The 24,553-nt window shown below is 45.8% G+C and overlaps 1 protein-coding gene across 2 annotated transcripts; it reads left to right on the top strand.

The window, feature by feature from the left end:
• The first annotated feature begins 1 nt into the window (after position 1).
• On the top strand, positions 2-24,026 carry homer2 (homer scaffold protein 2). 2 transcript variants are annotated; one of them, XM_040169327.2, is made up of 9 exons: positions 2-137; positions 7,722-7,878; positions 14,589-14,720; positions 14,976-15,068; positions 15,714-15,853; positions 16,969-17,125; positions 17,640-17,750; positions 19,780-19,860; positions 21,156-22,933. In XM_040169327.2, coding segments are annotated over exons 1-9 (1,062 nt in total). In that variant the 5' UTR covers positions 2-135; the 3' UTR covers positions 21,345-22,933. The 2 variants fall into 2 exon arrangements, with proteins under 2 accessions (XP_040025261.1, XP_040025255.1); XM_040169321.2 differs by lacking the exon at positions 2-137 and adding an exon at positions 229-632 and having other exon boundaries at positions 21,156-24,026.
• Positions 24,027-24,553: the final 527 nt, after the last annotated feature.

Here is a 24,553-nt window from a genome sequence, read left to right as displayed (position 1 = left end):
CTGCCACTGATGGATTGACAGCTATTACCTATCGGGCTGAAACAGGACGAAATGAGAGTACTGAGTATTTTGAATTGACATATTTTTTAGGAGAAAGGTGCCAACTGCTGAAACGCCACCGCTGTCAATTCGAACATGTAAGTGCAACTTAATTTAATTGAATTAAGCAAACCAAACATTGTTGTTGCAACATAACTATTTCGGTGGAAACGCGACCCCGTGGGAGGCGGGGGGAGATGTGGGGGACGAACATTTTAGCTTCACACGCGCCAATTGTTTCGACGGCAAAGAAAGAAATTCATTTCTGAGAGAAAGAGAGAGAGAGAGAGTCAGAGAGAGAGAGAGAGAGAGTCGGAGAGAGAGAGTCAGAGAGTGAGAGAGAGAGAGAGAGAGAGAGACTGGACGACCCGGTGAATCGAGTTTACGGAGAAGTGCTCTCGGTGTCTCTCTCGGTGTCCCTCGGCAGCAGGAGGACTTGTTCGAAGCTCGTGGACTCTTTGGACGCTAATCATCGGTGGACTTTGACTGCGCTACAAAAACCAAACCCGCGCAACCCACAGAGCCTGTAAATAAATAAATAAATACATATATATTTAAAAAAAGGAGTTGTTCCTCAAGTCCGCGGCGATGGGGTGAGTAAACCAGCGAGACCCGCGCGGACCGTCATGTCGTGTGTGTTGACATGTGTGTGCGTGTGCTTGTGAATACCCCGGGACGTGTCTCTCAGTACCTGTGTCAAAGATCTGAACACAAGACAACGCTCGTCCGAAGCGCAGTTCACCCAATTTACTCCTACAGACGTGAGCCCGATTATTAGGCAGTGCCGGTGATTCGGGAGGCGACTTCATGCGGTCTTCGCAGTCCGTGAGCTGGTCTGGATGCGCGTGAGCGGCTTTTTGACCGCTGTGCTTCGTGCGTCCAGCGGGTTCACTCCCACAGCTGTTTACGGGGTAAAGTGAGTTATTTTGCCTCCATGCCTCCGCTGTGGTGTGTGAATATTGACGCTGTGGCTCAACGCCATGGTTATGCAATCATTAGCTCCCTCCGTGGTGCAGATTCATTTTATTATTATTACATTATTACATGTCATTTAGCTGACGCGACTTGCAGTCACTTGATTGGGAAATCACAGTAGTCACAGCTCAGTGTAACTTTCTGAATGCTCCCGCTGAGAAGTAAAGATGTGAACAATAAGCAGCATTTATGTGCACTGATTGACACGCTCTTCAGTTCTTCAGTGCATGTTTTTTTTTTAAATTTATTTACTTTGTTTTAAGAAGCCGGTTGATGAGTGGTGACGTTTGTTGTACTCACCCAGCAGGTTTGAGCGTTGGAGGACTCGGAACCAGGCCCTGTGCCTTCAGTCTGATTCAGCATTTGGTGTTTGGCATTTTTGATTGAGAAATGACTTAAATAATAATTAATAAATTGTTGCCATTCGATGTTGTCAGTTGACTAAACAATCGACCAACGCGTCATTTCTACAACAGCTTTCTTTAAAGCTCGTCTCTCATACTGTGAGCAAAGGAAAGCAAGACATCCTCAATATTCAGAAACGGAAACCTTCTTCTTTAAAAAACGAGCTGTCAACCAGATATTTCACCCTGATTACGTACAGGTACAATTTGTGGGTCAACACAGTGTCTTTGGTCACAACTAGACATTCTTTGTCACATTTTCACAGGGTTTATGTGTCGTTTGGTCCCTGCTCTTTGGTCCTAAATGGAGTTAAAGATTAACTACAAATGGCGAGGTCCTTCATGTGATCGATCAATTAGTGACCTAGACAAACGTGTTATTGATCTCATGGTTTTGAATCACAATAGTAGCCCAAATTCTAATACGGTGCAGCGGGCCCAACAAATCAAATACATGTAGCTCAGGGTGGCTGAGCGTAAAGAGTTTGAGGAAATGCTGATAACAACAGTAGAGCATGAAGTCCAGCTCGAGTGCTGGACTCAGATCAGCAATCAGCATATTGCTATTTCAAATAAGCCATGCGCAGAGCGGCGCTCGCACACGGATATACGTGTTAATCCGCTGGCTGGCCGGGCAGCGGCCGCTGAAGGCTTAACGCTCATCGATAAGGCCGCGTGACGTGTGACGTGTGACGTGGCGCCGGGTCTCTGTCCCGGTTGTGGAGGTGTAGCAGGGCAGCAGAAAGCAGCTCTTTGCTGTTCAGGAATCCTGAGTAAATGAAAGTGGACATACTGACGGCGGGTTGGACGTCCCTCCACCAGATGGTTCGGGCCTCGGAGGCCATCTGCTGCCACGCTGTGCTTCTGTGGAGACTTCCTTTTTCCTCCGAGCTCTCAGATTATGTTGGGCTCTGCATCCCCTCGGCTCCGCGTGCTGGAGGTGGACCTGCTGCGGTTGCTGGTTTGAATCTGGCCCCCTGCCTTTGTGTGAACGGGCTTCTGTCTTTCAGTTTAATGAGGTGTACCAGCGTGAGGAGCAGTTGTGCCAAAACGCAGGAATAATGAAGGTCGCTTATAAACAGTGGAAACAAGTCTGTTTTAACACTATATAGACATCACACTAAATGGACTGGATCTTATGATTTGATGGATTCATTATTGATTAATCTAGCAACAGCAGTACAATAGAGAAGAAAACCCCCGTATCCCCCCGTTGCCGTGTGATTCACCGCCTCCTTCTAAAAGAAAACAACACTTTCCCGTTGAACTGCTCACAACTGTCAACAGGTTCCGTTTCCACGAGCTGACAGCATCTATGAAATAGCCCATCACCAAAAGAAAAAGACATGTCAAAGACATGTGACTTATCAATCGCTTCAGTGACTTATCAGCATCCAAAGTTGTTGTTGATCAATGTTTTGTCAGTAAACTTATAGATCTACTATGATGGTGGTATGAAGTCACGAGGAAGGATATTTACTAAAGTGACACCAAGTCACACGCGACGAGTTGCTGCTTGTCGTATTTTACCCGAGCTTGTTATTAATCAGTAATTATGGCAAAAGCCGTCATTTTAAGTAAAATAAAAATCAGTTACAAACTAAGAAAGGACACGAGGAAAGACATCAAACAAACAACAATTCTGTGCGTAGTTCCTCTCTACTACACCTTCAACTAACCTCCAGGTAGATGAAAACATCTACCATGAGTTTTTTCCTTTCTGTTTGTGTAAATTATGTAGAGCCGCCGTCGTTCCCTCTAACTGCTCTCTGCCATCTCGCTCTCTCGGACCTCATTAGTGCGGCTCTTTGTTTCTAGCGATGAAAGCCCAGGTGCTGTTGTTCTCCTGCACGCGCTGCTCAGTCACTCAGACAAGAACCTCGGCGCTCACTAATCAGACCGCTGGGCTCTGCGGCGGCGCTCGCAGGTAGAAACGCCTCAGCTCTGTTCATCTGATACCAGCGAGATCATTACCAGCTAATGAGAACAACTGTTAGTACATTTCCCTTTATGGTCACCAGTGAATGCTGCACTCATTTACTATTTGTTTTAATACGGCCAGAGTCGTCGGGTGTTTTGACAATTTCTAATTTTCTCCCCCCCCCCCCCCTCACACATATTTGCTTCAATATTATCGCCTTAAATATCTGATGTGTTTTTTCTGTGTGCGTCATATTGAGCGCACTCAGCCTTTGGGAATGTCACCGCTCAGCCCTTTAACCGCTTTAATCATGTGCGTTCGATCAGCGTCCGGAGAAAAAGAATGGCAATGCTCCCAAAGCTGATTCCTAACACCGCACAGAGCGCGTTCACGTCAGGTCACCGGCAAGAACGCGGCACGTTCAAACTGAAACTGCATGTGCAACTTTTAGTTTTTTCTCGCCAACGGGCCCGACGACCTCGCAGAGTGTCAGTGGCAGAGCAGCATGCCCATCGATGACAATGCCACCCTCTCAAAGCGGGACGGCTCGTACCTTAAAGCCTGTGGCCCTGAAGCCAGAAGCTCCTGCATGTTGACCAGTTCATTCCTTCTCAGTGGACTTTAGTGGTGCGTGGTGCGAAGCCCAGAGGTCAAGTGCTCCGCTGACCCTGTAAACTGAAACTACAATTCCTTTCCAAAAGTCTCCCTGCGCAGCAGAAGCCATCAGCTTATTGTGGAAACACAAACAGGTTTGCTTTATTTATCTCATTTATCCCTACGTGTCTGATTATGTGCTGCCTCTCATTGTGTGTGTGTGTTACTGGTGGAGTAACTTTTAGTTAATGGGGAACATGAAGACGTCTTTGACTTGCTGATGGTGCTTCTTTCTTTCTGTCCTCGGATGACCAAATCAACAGCGAATGATCCAAACAGCTTACATGTGTCACCTTTTACTTGGACGGAGACGTGGACGTCTGTGACCGATGGGGGAAGTTTTTTGGGGGGAATTTGCCTGGAGTGAATTCTTAAAAGGAGAAATCTGGAAGAGGCGGTCAAACACACCGTACCTGAATTCCAGGTCTGTAGCAGGGCCCCTCGCTTTGAAATCCCCACCCTAACTCAAAGATGGAGGACGCCCGCTGTTCCTCACACTCTCTCTCAGGGCACGGTGTCATTCTGCATCGTCTTAAAATGCCGTCTTTAAGAAGGATTATCCCTCCCTCTGCAAACTTTGCTTAATCCCCGGGGAGCCCGGGGTTCTGGTAAAACACAGGTAGTGATAAATCTCACAACAGGCAAGCAGGTTCATCTGTGCATCACTCGACTTTGTCCTCATGAAACTGGATGAACACGTTGTAATTTATTCTGCGTAGTCGTATGAAGGCATTGACAGCGCAGTGCTCAGTCAAACCTGCTCCACGGAAACACACACTCACACACACCTGTAAATAATTTAAAGCAGCAGATGGGCACAGAGGCACCGACCGTCTGCAAAAAACAAAAATGCAGCGGTCACAAAGTCCCAAATGTTTTTTTTTTATCCCGTTCAACCAATCAACGTAATGCTTTTTATCTTAGTAAAGCAGATCACTGGAATCCACCAACAGTTGTTTGAGTGCATCCATGTGTTCAGTAGCGTCCTTTCACAGCCCTCGGCCTGCCAGTGTGAGCTGGCTCCAGACGCGACCTGCAAAGGTCAGCGTGTGTGTGTCCGTGTGCGTCTGTGTGTATGAAAGGCGACAACAGTGATCTGTATAATGGGTTTTTGTTGTTCCCAAAGCAGATGAAAACTGAGATTAGGCTTAAAAAGGACAGTGAATTTATCAGGCTTTCATTTCTGTTACAACCATAATCCCAGTGGAAGTAAAAGCTTTATTAGCTCATGAATTATCGCAGCTCGCCGGGCTGTTTGTCTGACATTATTTTTTCACCGGGACCTCAGAATAGTGACTGAAAGTACCAACGGACGGAATGTCCTCTTGACGACTCTCCTTTTCCAGTTGCTGTATAGCATTACAACAACCACAATGGGCCCCGTCTGTACGCTGGAAATGAAACCTCCCGTCTGGCCGGCAGGAAATACAGGTGCTCGTGTTCCTGCTCGCGTTTTATTATTGCTCGTGAGAATCACTTCAAATGCTCTCAAGGTATTTGTATTTAAGATTTCTTTAAAACATCCATTTGCCCTAAAAAATGCATTATTCATTTTTTTTTTTTTGCTGTGCCTCTGTGCCTATTTTGACAACCTTTAACCATAGTTTCTATTTAACTGAAATCTTTCTTGTCATTAAAGTAAATGGAAGGCCACGGAGGGAACGGGGATAAAGGATCAGGACTTAATGGGCTCCCTTGTAAAGTGGTTGTAAGTGACAACCTTCCTGTGGTCTGACACAGAAATCATTTAAAATCATTTTGCAAACCATCGGTGCCTTTAACTGACTACAGAGGAGAGTCCACAAGGGAGCAAGCTGGCATATCGGCTGCTGCACCTTCAAATTCTATACAAGTTTGCGCACACGTTGATGAAGAGGTGGACTGCATAGTGATGCACGGTGAGGAGGGGCACCACTTGCGTACTGCCGCCTGTTAGTGAGGCCGTGCATTTGGAGAAGAAGAAGAGGAGAAACATCCAACAACATATCTTCGAGGTAGTGAAGAGTGTGTCGGGCCGACGGGACAAAGCAATAACCTAAAAGATAACAAGATGAGAAGACGCAGAGACGCACTGAGGCCGACTCACGCGGGAGATACGCCAACTTTGTCAAGTAGGCTATAAAGATAAGTGTGAGGCACTGAGTGGCCAGTGAACTTTGCCCCGTCGGAAAGACACACCTTCCCGTTCCCATTTAGACTTCTAGAAGGATAAGTGCTTCCCATCTGTCTCCCCCCACGCCCTTCATCAGCATCCGTTGTTAAGCTCATGAGGTGTCCTCTGATCCCTCTCATCCAGCCACTCCACCTAATTGTGCCTCGCTCATCACAACCACCGTCGCGCTTTCAAACGACAACTTCCGGTGGACAGCGGGAACTGGGTTCTGTCCCAACGTCCCCCGCTTAAAGAGTGAAACTTTTTATTCTATTTTTTATCTGCCCCAGTGGTGTTCTTCCAATGTCGAGGGCCAAGACTGATTGTGTGTACCTGACGATGTGAGCGGACCATCGGTTTCCCCACAAGCTGCACGACGACATTCTAGAAACATTCCTGGTTGGAGCGCAGGTCAAAACTGGTAGAACAAGAAAAGTACGACAGGTTACATTCTCTTCCTTAGAAGACCGGACATTCCTTTTGCTGCTGATATAAAAAACAAAACAAACAGCTGGATTAGTAAGCAGGAATTAAATGAGCAGACTATAAATACACACACCGGGACAGTCGTGCTCTATAGCAGTTTAATGAGTACAAAGATGCCTGCGTGGTACGCTGGTTCCCTAAACTCTGTGTGCGTGCGTGTGTGTGTGTGTGTGCGTGTAGAGAAAAATGTGTGTGTGTTGCATTAAGGAGAAATATTTTGACTGTGTTTTTCTCCGAGTGCAATCATTGGAGTTCAACAGGCTGGTTGCCGTGAGGCGGATTCTTTCTCACCCTCAATAGGTGACGTGGTTTTGAACTTTTAACCATTAGTCTTTGCTCTGAAAGCTGTCGTTTTGGATTCAGAAAAGCTGCAAAATGTGAATGCTGCCTACTTACTTACTTACTCATTGTCCTCATGATGGTTGGATCATAGTTTATTTTACTCGTATTCTGCTCATAATCCCCATTACTTTGTTGGTGTAACTGCCGGCTCTGATTGACACGGTTCATCTTCAGCTGAACTGCTCCTCCGATGAGATGAGCCCCGGGTGGCAAACACGAAGCAATAGGTGTCAGCCGAAGAAAAGAAAAAGTAAATCTAGCTGCTGATTCGTAATCAGCTGTGCAAAATGATGTTTTTAGCTATTGAGAAACGTATTTACGGGCCGCTCGCGGCCAAAGGGAAGAGAAGATATGTGAAGTCATTCTTCCTAATGGGACTGTGTGTGTCAGGCAAAGTGTTTTGACGGACGTCACTTCAATATGTCGGTTTGTTTTCCTCGTGTCTTGTTTGACTCGTCACGAGTAGACAATCGTCCCAAACGTATCTGCTGCACAAAGGAAACCTTCCATTCGTCGATGGATGGATACACGCCTCTAACGAATGCCTAGCTCTGTGTTCCTGTCGCCCCTGAGAGGGGACGATGTGTTGACGGGCTTTGGTTTGCTGTAAAGAGTCGGCGTTTGTTGCATCGCCACCTGCCAGTCCGACTCTCAGTCTCCCCGTCCTCGTTTCTTTGTTTACATAAGTTAACATCTGCGGTGGTCTTTCCCCTCACACTGTCCCCCTGCTGTGTCCTCCGCTCTCCAGGGAGCAGCCGATCTACACCACCAGGGCCCATGTCTTCCAAATTGACCCAACGACCAAGAAGAACTGGGTCCCTGCCAGCAAGCAGGCCGTCACCGTCTCCTATTTTTACGACAGCACACGCAACAGCTACCGCATCATCAGCGTGGATGGATCCAAGGTATGTGTGTGTGTGTGTGTGTGTGTGTAACCCGATGAGAAAGACATAATGGGAAACACTTGACTGCTCTCAGGAGAGACAGTGGCGGCTGAGGAAAATCACTGAAAGACGAAAGGAATTTAGGAATTAAAAAAGGGTATAAATTAGACACCTGTAGCTCCCACTGATCGACAACTTAACTGTGCAGCATTTGATATTTGTGTTGCTCCGCTGTTCCTCCACGGTCATCTACAGCTGCCCATTCTCGCCCCAAAATGTGGACTTTTTAGACCATTGGAGAAAGTGAATTCAATCAATAGGATGTTTAATAATTTTCAAACACCTCTAATGGTCAAACTGCTGTTGTGTTCGACCACCGTGCGTTACATGAGACTCGTATGTGTCAAAAGAGAAATCAACGCCTTTGTATCGTTCCAATGTGGGTGGTTTATGCAAAGGATACATTTCACCCGCCACTCAAAGTATACCAGATGACAGGAACACGTTGTCTTTGGTTTAACTGGTGTAGCAACTAATGATTACTGAGTATTTTAAGCATGTACTTGTCGCTGTGTACCCCAAAAGTCGTTCAAATGCAGAAGAATTATTGGCAGAGAAGCAAAACTGTAAAAACAAAAATATCAAGCATCTGCTGTATGCTTTGCTTCGACTACTAATGATAATGAACATGCTGAGACTTACACCCCAAACCTAATATCAAGTTTAATATCTCAGATTTTGAACACAGCCACACGTATTCATGTCCGGGCTCAGCGTCTCTTTAAATGTGATTCAGCCGGCTGCCTTCCCTGAATCCTGGCCTCTTGGGATGGATGTGCATTATGAGGCGTTGTGTGACACAGAAATATGTCAATAGTTCAGCAGAGGAAAGTAAGATGTGGGTTGAACTAAAAGTCTGAGCACGATTGAGCACCGCTCCAACAGATATACAGCCAAGAGCTGCACACCTGTTCAGTGTGACATCAACAATCGGCCCACGGTGCTCGTCCTTTGAGGACTGCAGAGCTTTCAAACTCCTTTTTGTTCCAGACAAAGTCTCGCCGCACTGATTTTGGGCCCAATTAGACGTTTTTCGTTTGAATTTAGTTTCAGCCATGAGTGCCGCTTGGTTTCATAGCGTAGCGCTGTATGTAAACATTCAGCTCATTTCCTTATATTTGATTGATCTTCACAGGGATCACGGATCCTTGGATAAAACATTATTTGATTCTGCCTCTGTACCGTATTCACACCTTCTTCCCCCGCTGAAAGAGTAGATTATGTGTTTCCATGGCGATCAAAAACCTCCCTGTGTGTGAGAAAACCGGAGGAGGGTTATGACAGCGGCATCCCTCTGCAGACGTTGTCGTGCAATCACCTTTCGCACAATCTCAAATCCGACAGATTACCTGAGGAGCCACTTCAAACCCGGCGGGCTGACAAATGTTTTAATCCCTTTCTGATCCCATGGTCGGCCTTTTTACCATGCGCCTCTCTGTTTGGGTGAGGGGCCGGTTGAGATTTAGGATTACCATCCCGACAGCTGAAGGGTGGGTCTCTCAACATGGATGTATGTGAAATGTAGAGTATTTGCATAGCCAGCATTTCCTGCTGCTGCATACGACATAACTTCTTAACGGGGACAAATGGACTCAATCGACACACGAGATATCAGAATAGGTTCCCGTGCAAATTATTATTACATATAAAATAATTATTTCTCTATTCCTGCATAGCATTGTTGAGTCAAAATATATTCGCTTCAAAATAGCTCTCTTCCTACAGCGAGCAACCAGAGGCAAGACTCTAATCTGTTATGTCATCAAGCAGCACTTATGCAGGTTCAGCACTCACAACACTGCTTGCATCTTCCATCTAACAAAAATACCCTCCCTTCTTTGTATGATTTCTAAAACCTTTGTTCCCTCTTTACAGGGATGTACATGTTTGGAAATCCTCAAGGCGTCCTCTCCCTGCTCTTCTATTTACGTCACCCGTCATGTTCTCTTGTCTCTTTACTGAATTCGGCATGTGTGAGTGTAACAAGGACGTCGTTGTCAAAGCTGATCAAGTATAAATCCGATTCAAAAGAAAAAGGTTAAATTCATAAAATCAAGAAAAAGGCAGAAAATAATTAACTGTGTGTGGTGTGTGTTGTTGACACACACTCTCCTGTAACCTTGAGCAACAGTGCCGTGCGTGTCATTCAATGTCTGCATGCAGCAGCTATACGTGAGCTATGAAGATTGGCATGTATTGAATCAAATGTTACGTCGGTACAAGGGAGATGTCGGCATAAGCAAAGTGAATTACCGAGTCATGTCCAATGCATGTTACGCGTGGTTTGTGGTTTGTGCGCTGGCTGCGAGGGAGACGCGTCCGTCCAGAAGAAGAGTCCGTGCACGGCTGACTGTGACGGACTGTCGGCTTACATTCGTCTCTCCGTGATATTCCGAGTAGAGAAGCACATCAGCACTTTTGACTCTTCCTTATCCTCAATCGCACTTTCCATACAGCGACGCAGCGCTGTGACAACGCAGTGAAAGGTTCTTGCTGTACTTTATGAATAATTCCAAGTGTGATTACTTTCCGAGCTAACGTAATATTTTCTGTGCTTTTTTCTTCACGTTTTCTATCTAGCATCTGGGTCTCCCGCTAACTAACTCTTTTCTCTTTTATTTGAGTCTTCTGCCAAGAACAAGAATTTAAATTCCTCTTTGTGAAGAGGAGCTCCAGACAATTCTCCTGTGTTCATCATCACCTCGCTGCCCTGTAAAAACAGGCTGCACCGCAACTACACCATACAGGTTCTCCACCTGTGTGTCATACTGCTTTATTCCCAACGGCATTGTTTCCACTCGTGATGAAAGGAAGACGTCCACCTTGCATAAATCCACCTTCATTGAAATTGGAATGTGCCGGTGCACACCCGACTCCTTCTAAGGTGACCCTCATCCGCCCTCAGACGCCAAACGTGCGTCATTGCCACCGGGGAGCAGCGTGTTTTTGCAGTGCCTAATATATGGTGTTAGATTTCAAGTCCATAAAGCGCTTCGCAGACACATAATAATATTTAACATTTTCATCTACATCACACCTCGGCTTGACGAGCAATCACAATTATCCATTTTGCTTTGCGCTTTGATACGAGAACGCGGAGACCGTCGTCTGGACGTAGTTTGGCTGCGTTCTAGTTATGACACCGCTGCCTCACACGCTGCATCCCCTCCATCACTCTGCATCCCCTCCATCACTCTGCATCCCCTCCATCACTCTGCATCCCCTCCATCACTCTGCCCATTGGTTACTGTTATCTCAATATATCCCTCACAAACCTGCTGCAACACACTGACTAAAATTATTTTCAAATCAGTGTGTAAAACAGTGACATATCACATATTATGAGCAGTCACACGTTAACCGTGACTCTTAGGATAACAACGGTCTTTAAGTTTCCACCATCTTTTCTTCCTGCAATGCCTGAAGTCATTTGCTGCCTGCCAAGTGATGAAAGCGCTTTCCCTCCCACAGACTCCCCTTCAGCGCTCCGCCACCTTTTCTGTTTGACTAACTTTGCAGATTCTCAGCACAGACTCGTAAGCAGCCCAGGAAGATGTCTCCCCTTAACCTCCTGGCTGCCTCAATGCTCCGAACATTTCCTCAGGCCGTCGGCCAGCCCCGCCTCGCTCTGCGCCTCGCTCTGCGCCTCCTGTGCCACTTGATCCGCAGCTCGGCTCCACAGCTGCCAGCGTCACTCGGCTCTACCTCCCTCTTTCTCACCCTCCCACTCGCTCACTCATTGTGCACTCATAGATGACAGCATTGAGTCGCAGGGCCCACAAAGATGTGGGCGATCGGATAGTCTTGTACATCAACTCGCAGATGATTAGTTGGGATTCCACATCATTTGTGTCCGCCTGTTTCTGTTGATGCCCCGCGTTGATATTCGTGCTCCTTCCCACGCTTCTGTAGGTGTGCAGCCACGATCCTGCAGGATGGTTGAATTCGATGTCAAGTTCAATTCATGTGATGTAACATTTGAAGGGATATGTCTAGTTTGTTCACACAACCTCTGTGTATGAAAAGTGGATCCGATGCAGGGTTTCCTTTACCTTCAATGTGATTGACAGGTCGCTACCGCAGCGTTTTCTTGCGTGGGAGTCGTCCGTTGTGTTGTCATCTTAAAACTTTGTCCCATTCACAGTGTTCTCACTTCATAAATATTTATTGTAACCTGTTGGTTTTCTAAAATATCTTGTCCACAATTCACTTCTATTTGTCTCCACACATTAAACAAACGAGATGGCGACGTCCACAATATGCCAAACAAAAACGTGTAGTCGACAAACTTACGTCCGCCTCTTACAGTCCATGGTTCAGTCTGAGCAACCCCAACAGCCAAAGAGAAACAATTCTAAGAAATAAACACAGGTATTTTTGATTGAAACAGGACTTAAAACTTCTGTCTGTCCCCGAAGAGTGATTAATCGACGTAATTTGGTTCCTCTCTACATCAATCAAGATTCTTTTATACATGTAAAATTAAAACTTTTGATTTCAATTCATTTGCAGCTCATGCATCTCGTTGTCCTGTTACGCGCCACAAACTGAGGGCAAACTCATTGCTGCTTTACTTTTATTCATTTACACCAAAAGCTCATTTACAGAAACTCACTGACCTGGTCTCATCTGACCAATTTCAGTCTTTTTTTAAATTCCCCGTTTCTATTCTTGTTTCAAAAGTCAGTCACACGGCATGAAATCTAACAAGGGACATGTTAACTACCTCAGCTCAATGTTAACCAACCTCAAGCTGCACTTCTGAACATATACATTTATAATAGAATACATCTAAGGGGAATCCTCAGTTTTTCGAAAAAGGAACCAATATGTTTTTTCTTGTTTAAAAGGGCTGTTTCTTTGAGAACCGTCTGCATACCTCATTGGTTCCTTGTTTTCTTTTCTCCATTCTGCAGCAACGGCCCAGTTTCTTCACTATGGTCATTAAAGTTTCATCTAATCTTAACACTTCTCTTTGAGCCAACGCGACCAGCTGGGTTAAATATTCACACTGTTCAGGCTTTACTCAGGTTCCCTTTCGGGAGAAATGAGCCAATCTCTGTTTCGCCTCTAAAACCGTGATGATTTTTAATCCGATTGCCTCCTCTGTGGCTTTTTGCTACTGTCCTTTAAAAACCCTCGTGGGAATAAAGCCTTAATCAGGGGCTGTGGCTGTAAACCTGTAGTATATGACACTGATAATGCTGAATTCTGTGTACGTGCTGTTATCTCGCTCCTCTGGATCCATTAGCACCGCTCTGCACGTATTAGAATTCCTAAGAGGCCGTTGACTGTCCACCAGGGTCCTCGCCCGCTTTTCAGTTGACTCAGTCTCTGTGTCCGGTAATGATGCGGTGCAAAGTGTGGAGAAAAGATGGAGATGCAGCCGGAGGGGGTGTAGAAAAGGACACAAGTCTGTCAGCAATTGATGTTCTTGAATCCTGTGATCAGAGCCATGTTGCTATGAAACGAGGGCTCCACTGTGATTAAACTGTCTTCTATTGTGTCTTAATTGTCGGGGGGATTTGCGTGGCCTGTGTTTTTAGGTTCTCTTCTGTCTCGGTAGGGTCCTTAGGTCTCTGTACATGGGCAGAAGTAAAAAAAAACTGCTTGTGTTCACACTCTCCGTATATTAATAAGACTTGTTTGTTTCTACAGTGATTTCAACGATGAAGTTGATGCAGTCGGGTTCAGGTTGAAATGGTCTTTGGGAATCTGTTGCTTTCTACCGTTGCTGCCTCGTGCATTGGTTCCAATTTTAGAAATGCAGCAGATGTTTTCCACCAGCTGATTTCCTGCATAGCTGTGATGACAGGTGAACGTCTACTGCAGCCAGTGCAGAGGCTGTAATTTGACTTCTCAGAGGTTGTGTCTGACCATCTTTCTTTTCTTAAAGAGTAAATCTTCAGATGCCATTAGGGTACAAATTACATATCAACATAAATAATGTTTCTCAACATTATCAAGTTCTTGGCAGCTGTAAAATCTACAACTCCGTTAACAATTGTTCTGTGGCATTTAGTTAATTATTATTTGTCCATTCAAACAAAACCTTTGACACTAATGTATTAAAAAGCCTCCCAATGAATATGGTTGGCAGCTTCGAAGTAACACATTTGACACTATTTGTTAATGTAAAATCTTGAGGATACATTTCGTTACATAAAATGAGTTTAACACGTATACATTTGGAGTCTGTCGGTGTTTGTGGATTGAAGATGCTTTGAATGAAGACGTAGTGAGACACTCGCGATACAGCGCCACGGCTGGACTAGATCCAAAGATTGCTTTATGTACACAATAGCTCTGTGTTACAGAAAGGTTCTCAAATGTTCATGAATCAGACGGTATTCATGAAGCAGATCGCTCTAAGAAAAGAGATATATATAAATACGGCAATTTACGAGGGAAGCTGAGCGTTGGCATGCTGAAACCCTTTTACTCTCTATGAATGGAGCTACAATAGAGGATTGTCCTTTGCTAAATCAATAGCACGGTTCATCCTGTCAATGCAGATGCTCGGGCTCCTCCTTTAATGTCTCGAATGAGACACTGAATTTTCACCAGCATCATCACATGGACCTGAGAGCCATGCTGGGCTTCTCTATTATTTACCAGAAGCATCTCCACCGGCGCTGGGATGTTATTGACGGGTTATCTTGGCCTTACAGGTGATCATCAACAGTACCATCACGCCCAACATGACGTTCACCAAGACGTCGCAGAAGTTCGGCCAGTGGGCAGACAGCAGAGCCAACACCGTGTTCGGCCTGGGCTTTTCATCGGAGCAGCAACTGGCCAAGGTGAGAGGAGGCATCTCTCTGCATCACATGAAGCCACAGGGACAAAGCCCACAGACAACTGAGCGCAACAGTGCACAGTTATGTCCTCTAGACACCTGCAGGGGATATGAAGCAACCAGATGTCCTGTGTTGAATCCTCACGAGCACTAGATAATTGGCTCCCTTCTCTCAAAATGTTTTTAGATGAGCCACAGTTTGACATTGAGCAGTTTTCATTATCACCACAGCTCTTTCGTGCCTCTCTCAAATTTACAGTTTTCTGAGAAGTTCCAGGAGGTAAAAGAGGCAGCCAAGCTGGCAAGGGACAAATCTCAAGACAAGGTGGACACGTTGAGTAATCACTCTGAGGTAAACGAAATCTCTCTGCTGTCTGTTCACGTACTGTCTTCTTCCCAGCCATCGTTGGGCTCTAAGGAGAGAAACTTGTTACACTGAGAAGAAAGTAAGTAATTAAAAAATGTCACTTTGGTTACTTTCCTAAAAAAACACCACCAGCTGTTGTGTGTTTCTGATGGTGTGTTTCAAAGAAGCTTCTGGCATGATCGAGTATTCAAATAGATCAGTTTAAATAGTGTCCAAAATAAACTGTGTTAACACAACAGCAGTCATTTATCCTGAGATACTAATCACCACAGCAATCAGGGAAGCCAGCGAGCGCCACAGAGCAACACACCTTTCTCAGTCGAGTGAACGGCGCTGCTTGTAGGTAGATCCGCTCCCTCACGGACTCCGCTCCGAGACACGGGGCTGCCGGGCCAGACGACGTGATGAATGCTGCCGTCAGTTTTCCTCCACCCCTCTTCTGTCATAGCTGACGTGTCCATGGTGTTTTACCACGTTTGAGGGCTTCTTTCGGTGTCAGAGAGCCGCTCCTGCAGCCGGGGCGTGATTTATGAGACGCGGCGACGCGGTGGAGCCCTTCAGAGCTCTTGAGAAAGCTGCAGGTGGACGGAATCAAAAGCCGCCCTTAACCATACCACTGTCCCTCACCAGGAGTCTGGACATGAAACGCAGTCGACCCCCCAGGCATCCAGCATTAATGGAACAGATGATGAGAAAATCTCTCACGTCAGTCCGGAGGCTGCTGTGCTGCAAACCGAAAACGAACGTCTCAAGAGTGCGGTAGAAGAGAGGTAAGGGTTCCTTTCATGGAGACCTCAGAACGACCTCACGAAGGTGAATGCATCTAAGTGTATTTCCACCACGTAATCTCACATTACAGCAGCACTCCCTTCAAGGGCCATCACATCATTTCAACTCCCAGCAGCTCCTGATCTCTTTCATGCCATTTGTCTCTGCCCCAAACTGTGCCCGAATGTTCCCCCTCTCCATTCTATTGCTACTGGGACGATATCATGGCCCCTAAGGGCTCAGAAATCCTCTGATCCAATCTAAAGAGCCAGCTTCTATATTCAACTTCCATTTGGTTATAATCCTTAATAATCCAGATGTATAAAACACTAAATGCAGGAAATACCAGATGGGATTGGAATGACCCGAGGGCATCGGAGTCAACTAAAACTACAGCAGCTACACTTCGACTGGATTGATACTGGAATGGAACTAAAGAAACTGACATATGTGATCCAGATGGGGGGGAGGGGCTTTCTGGTTAAATATTAAGTAGATAAAGAAAAGCCAAATCAGCAGACTTTTCCTGATAATACTTCAATTTCAGCTGAGTACATTTCTATCGACAACTAACTAAAGTCAAGCAACAGTCAGGGAACATTTTCTTTGAACGTCTCAAGGCACATTGTGCGACCCACAGATTGGCCACCGTTTCTTTGTTTTCCCCTTTTTTTCGTGCCTTTCTGTAAATGTGCGACAGCAGTGAAACAGCCGAGGTCGGCAGGAGGCTGCGGCGCGCGCGTCCGTCCACATTTGACGGAGAGCAGCGCACCTCAAACCGGCCATGCACAAGGAAGGGAACAGCCATGCATACTAAATATACGTCGGAGCCTCTTTGACCTTATAGATGGGACAGAAATACACTCTGTGGTGTGGAAATAAAAAGTACTGTATGTTAGAGCAAGTCCGCAGCTCATTAGATCTTTGAGAGTTTTACCACTTATCTTTTGACAGCAGCATATACGTCACATGTAATTACATAACAACGACTGGAAGGATATTCTAGCATTATGTGTCACACCGGTGGGCACAAGCCCCAGGAACCTCCGCTCTGACCTGTCTGCATTTTTCTTCCATTAATAACTCTCCTCCTGGATTTCTGTCTCCTGTCTGACAGCAACACCAACGCCAAGAAGTGGGAAACAGAGCTGCAGACGTTAAGAGAAAATAATGCCAGGCTGGTAGACGCACTGCAGGAGTCCTCGGCTAATGTCGAGAGCTGGAAGAAACAACTGGGCGCCTGCAAAGACGAGAGCGACACGCTCAGGGAAAAGGTAATGCAGAGAGGGAAGTTGAATAACGCCACCACAAAAAGACAGTTTGACAGTTGGCAATGCAGTTCTACAGCGTTTCTGACTCGGGACGAGTAGATTAAGGATTTTGAGTGACCGATTGATCTAACTAGGACTGATAGTTGAACAAGAATTTGATAAATCCAGTTTCTTTAATTTGAGTGAGTATTACACTCAAGTATTACAGATTTAATTAGTTTTCTTACAGAAAAAAACTTTGGTTGAACTGATAGGAGCCGTTGCTGCAGCTAGGCTGGTTTTGCAATTATTCATTTTGTAACATGCTGCAAGTTCTCTAATTCAAGTATCATTTTTGTCTAATTGCAACTCTCAGTTTTGTAGCACGTTTAGGAATCTTAAATACAAATGAATACATATTATATGCAAACAAAATGGCAATACAATTTAAAGACACGTCTTCCACATTGACTACTTCTCCCAACAACAACAGGACATTTTTCCCCAGTAACTTCTCCTTTTTGGATTCTTTTTGCAGATCGCCGTGCTAGAAGCTCAGTGTAACGAAGCCGATCGCGAGAAGCAGCAGAACTGCCAGCTGTCTGTACGGGTGCAGGAGCTGGAGACCGAGCTGCAGGAAAAAGAGCAGGTAAGACGTCTGGGGCTCAATTGATAAGGTGGCTGGGGAACATGGATAGCAGTGTTTTCTCTAACAGAAGTGGAAGATTAAGCATCTCTCTGTCATCATCACAATGAAAGTCCTAGTTTTCATGTCTCCTTACAGACTTTTCATTCCTGACTCCAGCATTTCAGTGTGTGTCTTCCGTGTACACAGCTCTGTTCTTACTCACCAGACAACGTCCGGAGGTTATTACACCTCCTCTACACTCTGAACTCTGCGAAAATAGAACGACCCGGGGGGGGGGTTTGACTTTGTCTGGAGTCAAAGCAGCAGGGAGTTTTGGCAGGAATGCCATTAGCCCCACGTGTGCTGCCTCGGTCAACTATAATCCAAACTAGCTGACTGTCAGCTGGGCCGGGCCTAATGTTATTTCTAATGAGGATGAGCCCCGCACGGACACACCGCCGTTTGACCTTTGCCTGCTGCTGGTTAAATGCTGCTTCTGTCTGCAGAACCATGAGGAGGACCAAATTGTGAGAGTCTGGCTGCCTTTTGTCTATAGTGACGCTGTCTCCCCATCAATGTCGTGAAAAGGAGACACCATCAGCTCCGTGTGTAGCAGGGGGACAAAGCCTATGAGCCAAATTGAGGCGTTGATTGAGGCGTTTAGATGTTTCTGTTTCAACAGTGAAATATATTGCTATATATGCTGTTTGCAGTGGTGTGGAACTATTGATTGCATATCTGGTTATTTTCAATATCTTCTTCAATCCAGAAAAAGTGACAGAGACCTGCAGGTTGTTAACTGGACACTGCGGCGGATGAAGCTTTACACTTTCACCAAAATTGATTTGATGTGTGTATCATAGACACTTTTAGGGCAAAAAACAGTTTGTCCCAATTTCCGGAAACCTGAGGAAACATTTTCATTTTCAATTAATCTGCTGAATATTTTTGTCAGTACATGTTATGTATGCAAAACACAAGGAAACAGAAATCAAATATGTTAGGTTTTATTCTTGATTCCACAAATATGTTATCTCAAAAATGAGTTTTGCTTGGTCCCCCCAAGCAAAAAGGACTTAAAGGGATTATCGATATTGGTTGCAGACTCATTGTTTTTTTTCTGTTAATTGTCTATTTGACTAATCCTGTAGTTAGAGTTCGATGACGCTCAAGCTCTGCTGTGTTACGAGCTTTTTGAATGCTGGGAGGTAAACAGCGTGTCTGGGATCTTCTGGCTTAGCACCAGGCAGCCTGAGTATTAATAGAACATATACATCTTTCCTCGGGGGCTGTTTACCTTACACAACCGCAGGCAGGAAGTAGTTCAAAGAACAGGAGCCGACTTTGAAAGTTTAAGAGCAAGGAGTCCTTGAGGGGCTTCGGTGTTTCCACAGTCTGTGTATCAGCCACGTTGCTCTCAACAGTCCACACGGGCTCCTCTGCCGAGTGACTCATCAGCTCCTCCAATTAAGAAGGAGCCTATGAATTATTGAGCATCCACTGTGGCGATGACCCGAGCACTGGCCAGTTTTAAACTAGCAGAACAAAGCTACTTGTGTGTGTGTGTGTGGGGGGGGGGGTGCAGAGGGAGGAAACTTTCAGGGCAAAATAGATGTTTGTTTGAGAAGAAAACAGATATTTGCATAAGACATCTGTCTGTTTTTCTTACTTGCGTTGTTCCTTACCTGCTTTGTGCTACTTCCATCCTTGTTTGTGTCAAAGAAGTGTTTCTTGTGCAGCTGCTGCAGAACATACGAGAGTTAGTTTGACATGGAAACTCGGCGTGTGGGTTAAATGCAAAGCTATTACCTTTCATTCTTGCTGAGAGTTAGTCAAACACATCACTACAGTACATCGCTAAGCGCGGCCGAATGGAAACCCAACAATCCCAACAATCTGAACAAACTCTGCGAGAGAGCAATAGTCTCCTAAAATATTGCATCATTTCTTGAACATTTGAAAATTTGATTAAATCAGCCGGATGCTGATGTTTATCTTTTGGCTTTTTAAAATTTTTTTATTAACATGTTTCTGTATCTGTTTTCCGCAGGAGTTGGAGAACCTGAGGACGCAGGCTGAGATAATCCCTCAACTCATGGCGGAGTGCGAGAGCATCACTGCAAAACTGCAGGTTTGTCCAAAAGTTGTGATTAACAGCAGGGTATAAAAGCCGGAGCCTGCAGCGCATGCGAATACATGAAGTCTGTCACAGTGAGGCAACGCGCCGGCTGTGAGGCGTGAGCAGCGCCTTCACACGGAGGAAGGGAAGGAGCGCTCCTAGTCACCGTTCTGCCCGAGGGCTGGTGACACAACATTCCCTTCACGTGTGCACCAACGCGCACTGTGGTTAATGCATCTATTGACAATGGTCCACCCCCAGCACTCCCCCAGTGGATTAAAGCCTCTTTCTGTGAGATACTACATCTCTGTCATGGCTAATTAGTTTCAGATGGAATCAGTTTTGCTGACTACTACAAGAGAAAAGGTAGTAGGGGAGCGTTTAATGTCTAAGTCTGTAACTCGGGTGTGGGTGTGTGGGGGTTGCTGGGTGTGAGAGTCGTCTGTTGCCATAAACAACAACTCACGCCCCTCCCGTCTTCCCTGCAACAAAGAGCACCTGTTCGGCCAGTCTGATTTTCTCATTGAGTAATATCAAACTTTGTGTGCCAGGCTCGCTGAATGACTTTACGCCACATTAGGGCCAAGTCTGACATGAGCGGCAGCGGTGGCGCCGCTCATCTCCCCCTTTTCTGACTGACTCGGAGCAGGATTTAATCACCCGAGCTGTCGCGCATGTGTTACGGTTCAAGCCGGGGCAGGAAGGAGAATAAAACCAACAGCGGCATGCCTGAAGTTCTCGTGCTTCAAAAAGCTCCACCGCCCGGCTTGTTTCTGCAACAGCCAGCTGGATGAATGGCAGTGACAACAAAGCTGGCTGAAGCAAAGAGTTTATTTAGCCAACTGAGCTGAAGCATAGACAACGGGAATGCCCCACATGGATAATCATCCACCAGGCCCAAAATGAAACCGCAGCCACAGTTCGTTCAGATAAAAGTTACCGGGTAAAGGGAAACCATGGCTCATCTCTATTTAAAGAGGACGCCCCACGTGGAGGTCAGGTTTCTGGAGTCCAGCAGAGGAGACAGTCGAACTTAGCACTCCTATTTTAAACCGCTCCTTTCGATAGTATCTTTAGCATCCGCGTGTCGATGGTGTCGTCTGCTAGTCTGAAACACTCGCTTGATCTCCATGGCGAGGAGGTGGAAGCGCTGAGTTGAACTATTTCAATCTCACTTTTGATGGTAGCTTTGGTTTGGCTGCACCTACATAGCATCTGGCATCCCTCAGAAGAACTGGATCTTCCGTGTGTCCACCAGCTGCTGTAATGTAACGCTTTTTGTTTTGTTCCCCTGATGTCCTCCACAGACCGCTGAGAGGAGGAACAAGGAGCTGGAGGGGAGAGTTGACGGTCTTCAGCTGGACATAGAAGACAGTCAACAAAAGCAGGGCAACATGAAGGGCGAGCTGAAGAAGTTCATGGACATGCTGGATGGAAAGATAGACGAGCTGCACGAGTTCAGGCAGGGGCTCTCCAAGCTCGGTGTTGATAACTAAGTGAAGTGGCACCGAGCTGAGGGGGTCAGAGGTCAGGTACGAAGGATTCACTACAGTGCGTCCTCAGAAACTATGTGGCACCCACCAAGGTGGTGTCCACTCAGACACTATCTGCTTCTAATAAACACCACCATGCGAGAGAGGGAGTGGGAGAGAGACTGGCAGGAGGAAGGCCGGCATGCTCCACCAAACGGCTCCATTTTGTGTCCTGCTATTCTAAACTAAATCAACAACATGAGCTTACTTATCTGTTTCTGTTTGGGTGGTGGGGGGGGGGGTGTTCTTAGATTCTGGTCATCTGTGTGTGTTTATTATTTCTTTTAAGGGTGCAGCGCCTCTTCACCGGCAGCTCAGAGCAGAAGAGGGGACTTGAAAGGGCTAAAATGAGTAAAACAAAGACGATATTGATCAGCATCACTCTAATAATATTCAGTGGTAATCCTTGTGCCCCCCCCCCCTCCAAGAATGACAGATAATTTGTACCGAGCGTCCTCGCCGTGGCCTCTCGTCTATCTCAGGTGTGTCAGAAGACGGTTCTTCACTGATTAGCCCGTATGCACATACACGTGACACAAAGTGCCTCCAGGCGAGTCTAAACCCACCCGGCGAGGAGAACTGGCCAAGGGGTGACCATCAACAAAGTAATAACGCCCACTTCTAAAACGAGAGAAGAAGAAGAAGAAGAAAAGCGCCAGTAGGCGAGCCCATCCCCAGGATGTTAATGGAAGTCAACGGGGCGAGAAGCTCAACGGACAAAAGAGGTGTTTGCACAAAAATCGAGTCTGAGGAAAGACCGCAGCAGGAAGCCATCAACTCTCTTGTGGGGGGGCTCCAGTGAAACCTCCTTTTTGACTATATTTTGCATGAAGGAGGAACGTGCTCTTGTTTTAGGAAACGTCCCAAAATGAATAATTGGTATCCCGTTCTCCTGTGACGTGTGGTGTCGTGTTCTGAGGACATGGTGTGTGCATTAGTCTTTCTGTCCATGTGCTGAACAAAGGCGTCTCCCGGGCTGTTGCTGCTGTGCTTCTTACACACTAGTTTTTGTTATGGTGGCGGGGGGGGGGGGGGTGCTGCTCGGTGCTGCTGGGTGGGTGAATAATGTGAAAAAGTACTTCACTGATGATATTTAGTTTGGCACCGCCGGACTCTTCTGTTTTACATATATATTTATTTTGGAGCCTGTCTGCAACTAGTGTGAAAACCTTCACCTGAAGTCCTGAGATGTACGATAATATATCAAATAAACCAAACTGTCAGGATTCACAGGTTTTATAGTTATTGAGGGTTTGTTGACCGTGGTTTCTAAGCTGCTTTTGGGAAAGTCTATTTTGAATCATGGCACATTTGAGATCAAAGGCATATGTGGTCGTGGCATATTTACTGGGTGATACTATGATGTTATAAGTCTCTATATTTTTTCAGCACTGTTTTGATCTACAAAGGGACATTTTGCTCCTCTGTCTGTTGAACCCCACCCCAAAGTATGACCCTTTCTTTTGAGGCCGCTGCCTCTTGTTCACTTTTGTGACTCCTGTTCAATATTGTACAATAGAAATGACAATTGTTAAAATTTAGTTTGATTACAACGCTGAGCCTGGTGTCGTCTTTTGAAGTTAGTGGAGCACTTTATTTGTCGAGAGCTCCGCAGAGAGGAGAGGTTTCCCTAATCCCCAATTACTCGCAAATCACCATTGTTAGCTCTGTGTAGGAAACCGAAATTCTGTCAAAGCCCACTAATATGCAGCAATTAAAGTCTTGAGGCGTTCGTTTCCTGGATGAGGATCCCAGAGAAGGAGGTGGGCTGAACCTACGGTGCCAGAGCTGCATCCCGGCACAGAAGCTTTGTCTCCACTGTTGATTTACACAGCACTAAATATAGATGTAAGCCGAACAGACATAACCAAGCAAAAGAAGTGGGATTTATCCAGTCAGTCGCACGTGCCGGATCAGAACAAATGAAGCGACACGCAGACATGAGCCTGTTTGAGAGATGGAAAATACAGCGTCACTGCAGCGCTGAGGACAGAGCTGCAGGGCTGGATCAGGGGACACGTTTCCGTGGCAACTTAATCCCTCTGGTTTTCTGTTGTGAACAACAGTTTGAATGATTGACAACGAAAAGTATAGATAGCAAGCAACTTTCCAACAATGAATCCCTTTGTTACACAAACAGTCCTCACTCTTGTTGATGTTGATCTTTCTAAAGGCACCGATTCGTATTCGTTTCCACTTGAGATCAGCTGGACGCCACAGGTGCGTCGGGGGGGGATTTATTAAAATGCAGACTAAGCCCTCGTTTAGGGCTTAAATAATTGATGAAATGAAGTCAGCGGATGGAATTATTTTCACTAATAAACTAATCTGCCCGTCTATGTAAAAGTCTAAATCTAAAAAGAAAACATCCCCTTGGACATATTGAAATTGCTTTTGTCTAAATCAACAATACAAATAGATCAATTATGGAAAAGAGAAAAGCTGCCGATATTCAGTGTTAGAATGTTTGCCATTTTTGCTTTGGCTGATTATTTCAGAACATATTCCGGTTCCAGCTTCCTCATTCTGGGGAGCTTCTCACATTGGAAGCTAAATCCCTGTACGGTGGATCCGTTTCTTTTGTTGATGGATGAATCAATCATTTTGATGATCAAATAAATCATGAAGATACTTTTCAAACGAAAATACCAAACTGTTTTCCGTTTTACTTGTAGGCAAACTAACATTTTCCAGATATCCAGATTTTCTTTTCATTGACTGAATCGCGAATTCATTTAATGAGAAATAAGCGAAAGCTGAAAAACAAAACAGAGACGGACAGTGGGGAAGCAGCAACAGCCGCATCTCTGCTCTTCATGCTGCGTCAAACTCTCTCAGCCGGGCTCATTGTGTGACCAGTGACGAGTGGGCGAGTTGGTGAAACATCATTAAGAGACTATGCTGCTCTTTGCATGCGTCCGAGAGAGAGAGAGAGAGAGAGAATGTACTGCGGGCCACTACAACTGAGACTTCCTGTTGCCATAGTAACAGGCTGCGGAATTTCATGTTGATGCTCCGCCGTCTGGTTTCTCTACATGCCTGACGTGTGTGTGACTTCCCCGAGGGGCGTGACTGGTGTTCTCCCCAGATCACCTGGATGATAAATCACACACACACACACACAAATAAATATGCTCACAAGTACTTGTGCGGGACGCTCCCCGTGACGATGC

This window comes from Gasterosteus aculeatus, chromosome 12 (genome assembly GCF_964276395.1).
Source record: "Gasterosteus aculeatus chromosome 12, fGasAcu3.hap1.1, whole genome shotgun sequence".
Taxonomy (NCBI): Eukaryota; Metazoa; Chordata; class Actinopteri; order Perciformes; family Gasterosteidae; genus Gasterosteus; species Gasterosteus aculeatus.
The sequence above is the reverse complement of the archived record's forward strand: the minus strand, read 5'-3'. Positions and strand labels throughout refer to the sequence as shown.

Excerpts from the sequence above, each read along its gene's own strand:
- homer2 (XM_040169321.2), top strand. Across the intron at positions 15,069-15,713 it reads CGTTGAGTAATCACTCTGAG|GAGTCTGGACATGAAACGCA; the intron begins GTAAACGAAATC and ends GTCCCTCACCAG. Across the intron at positions 15,854-16,968 it reads AAGAGTGCGGTAGAAGAGAG|CAACACCAACGCCAAGAAGT; the intron begins GTAAGGGTTCCT and ends CCTGTCTGACAG.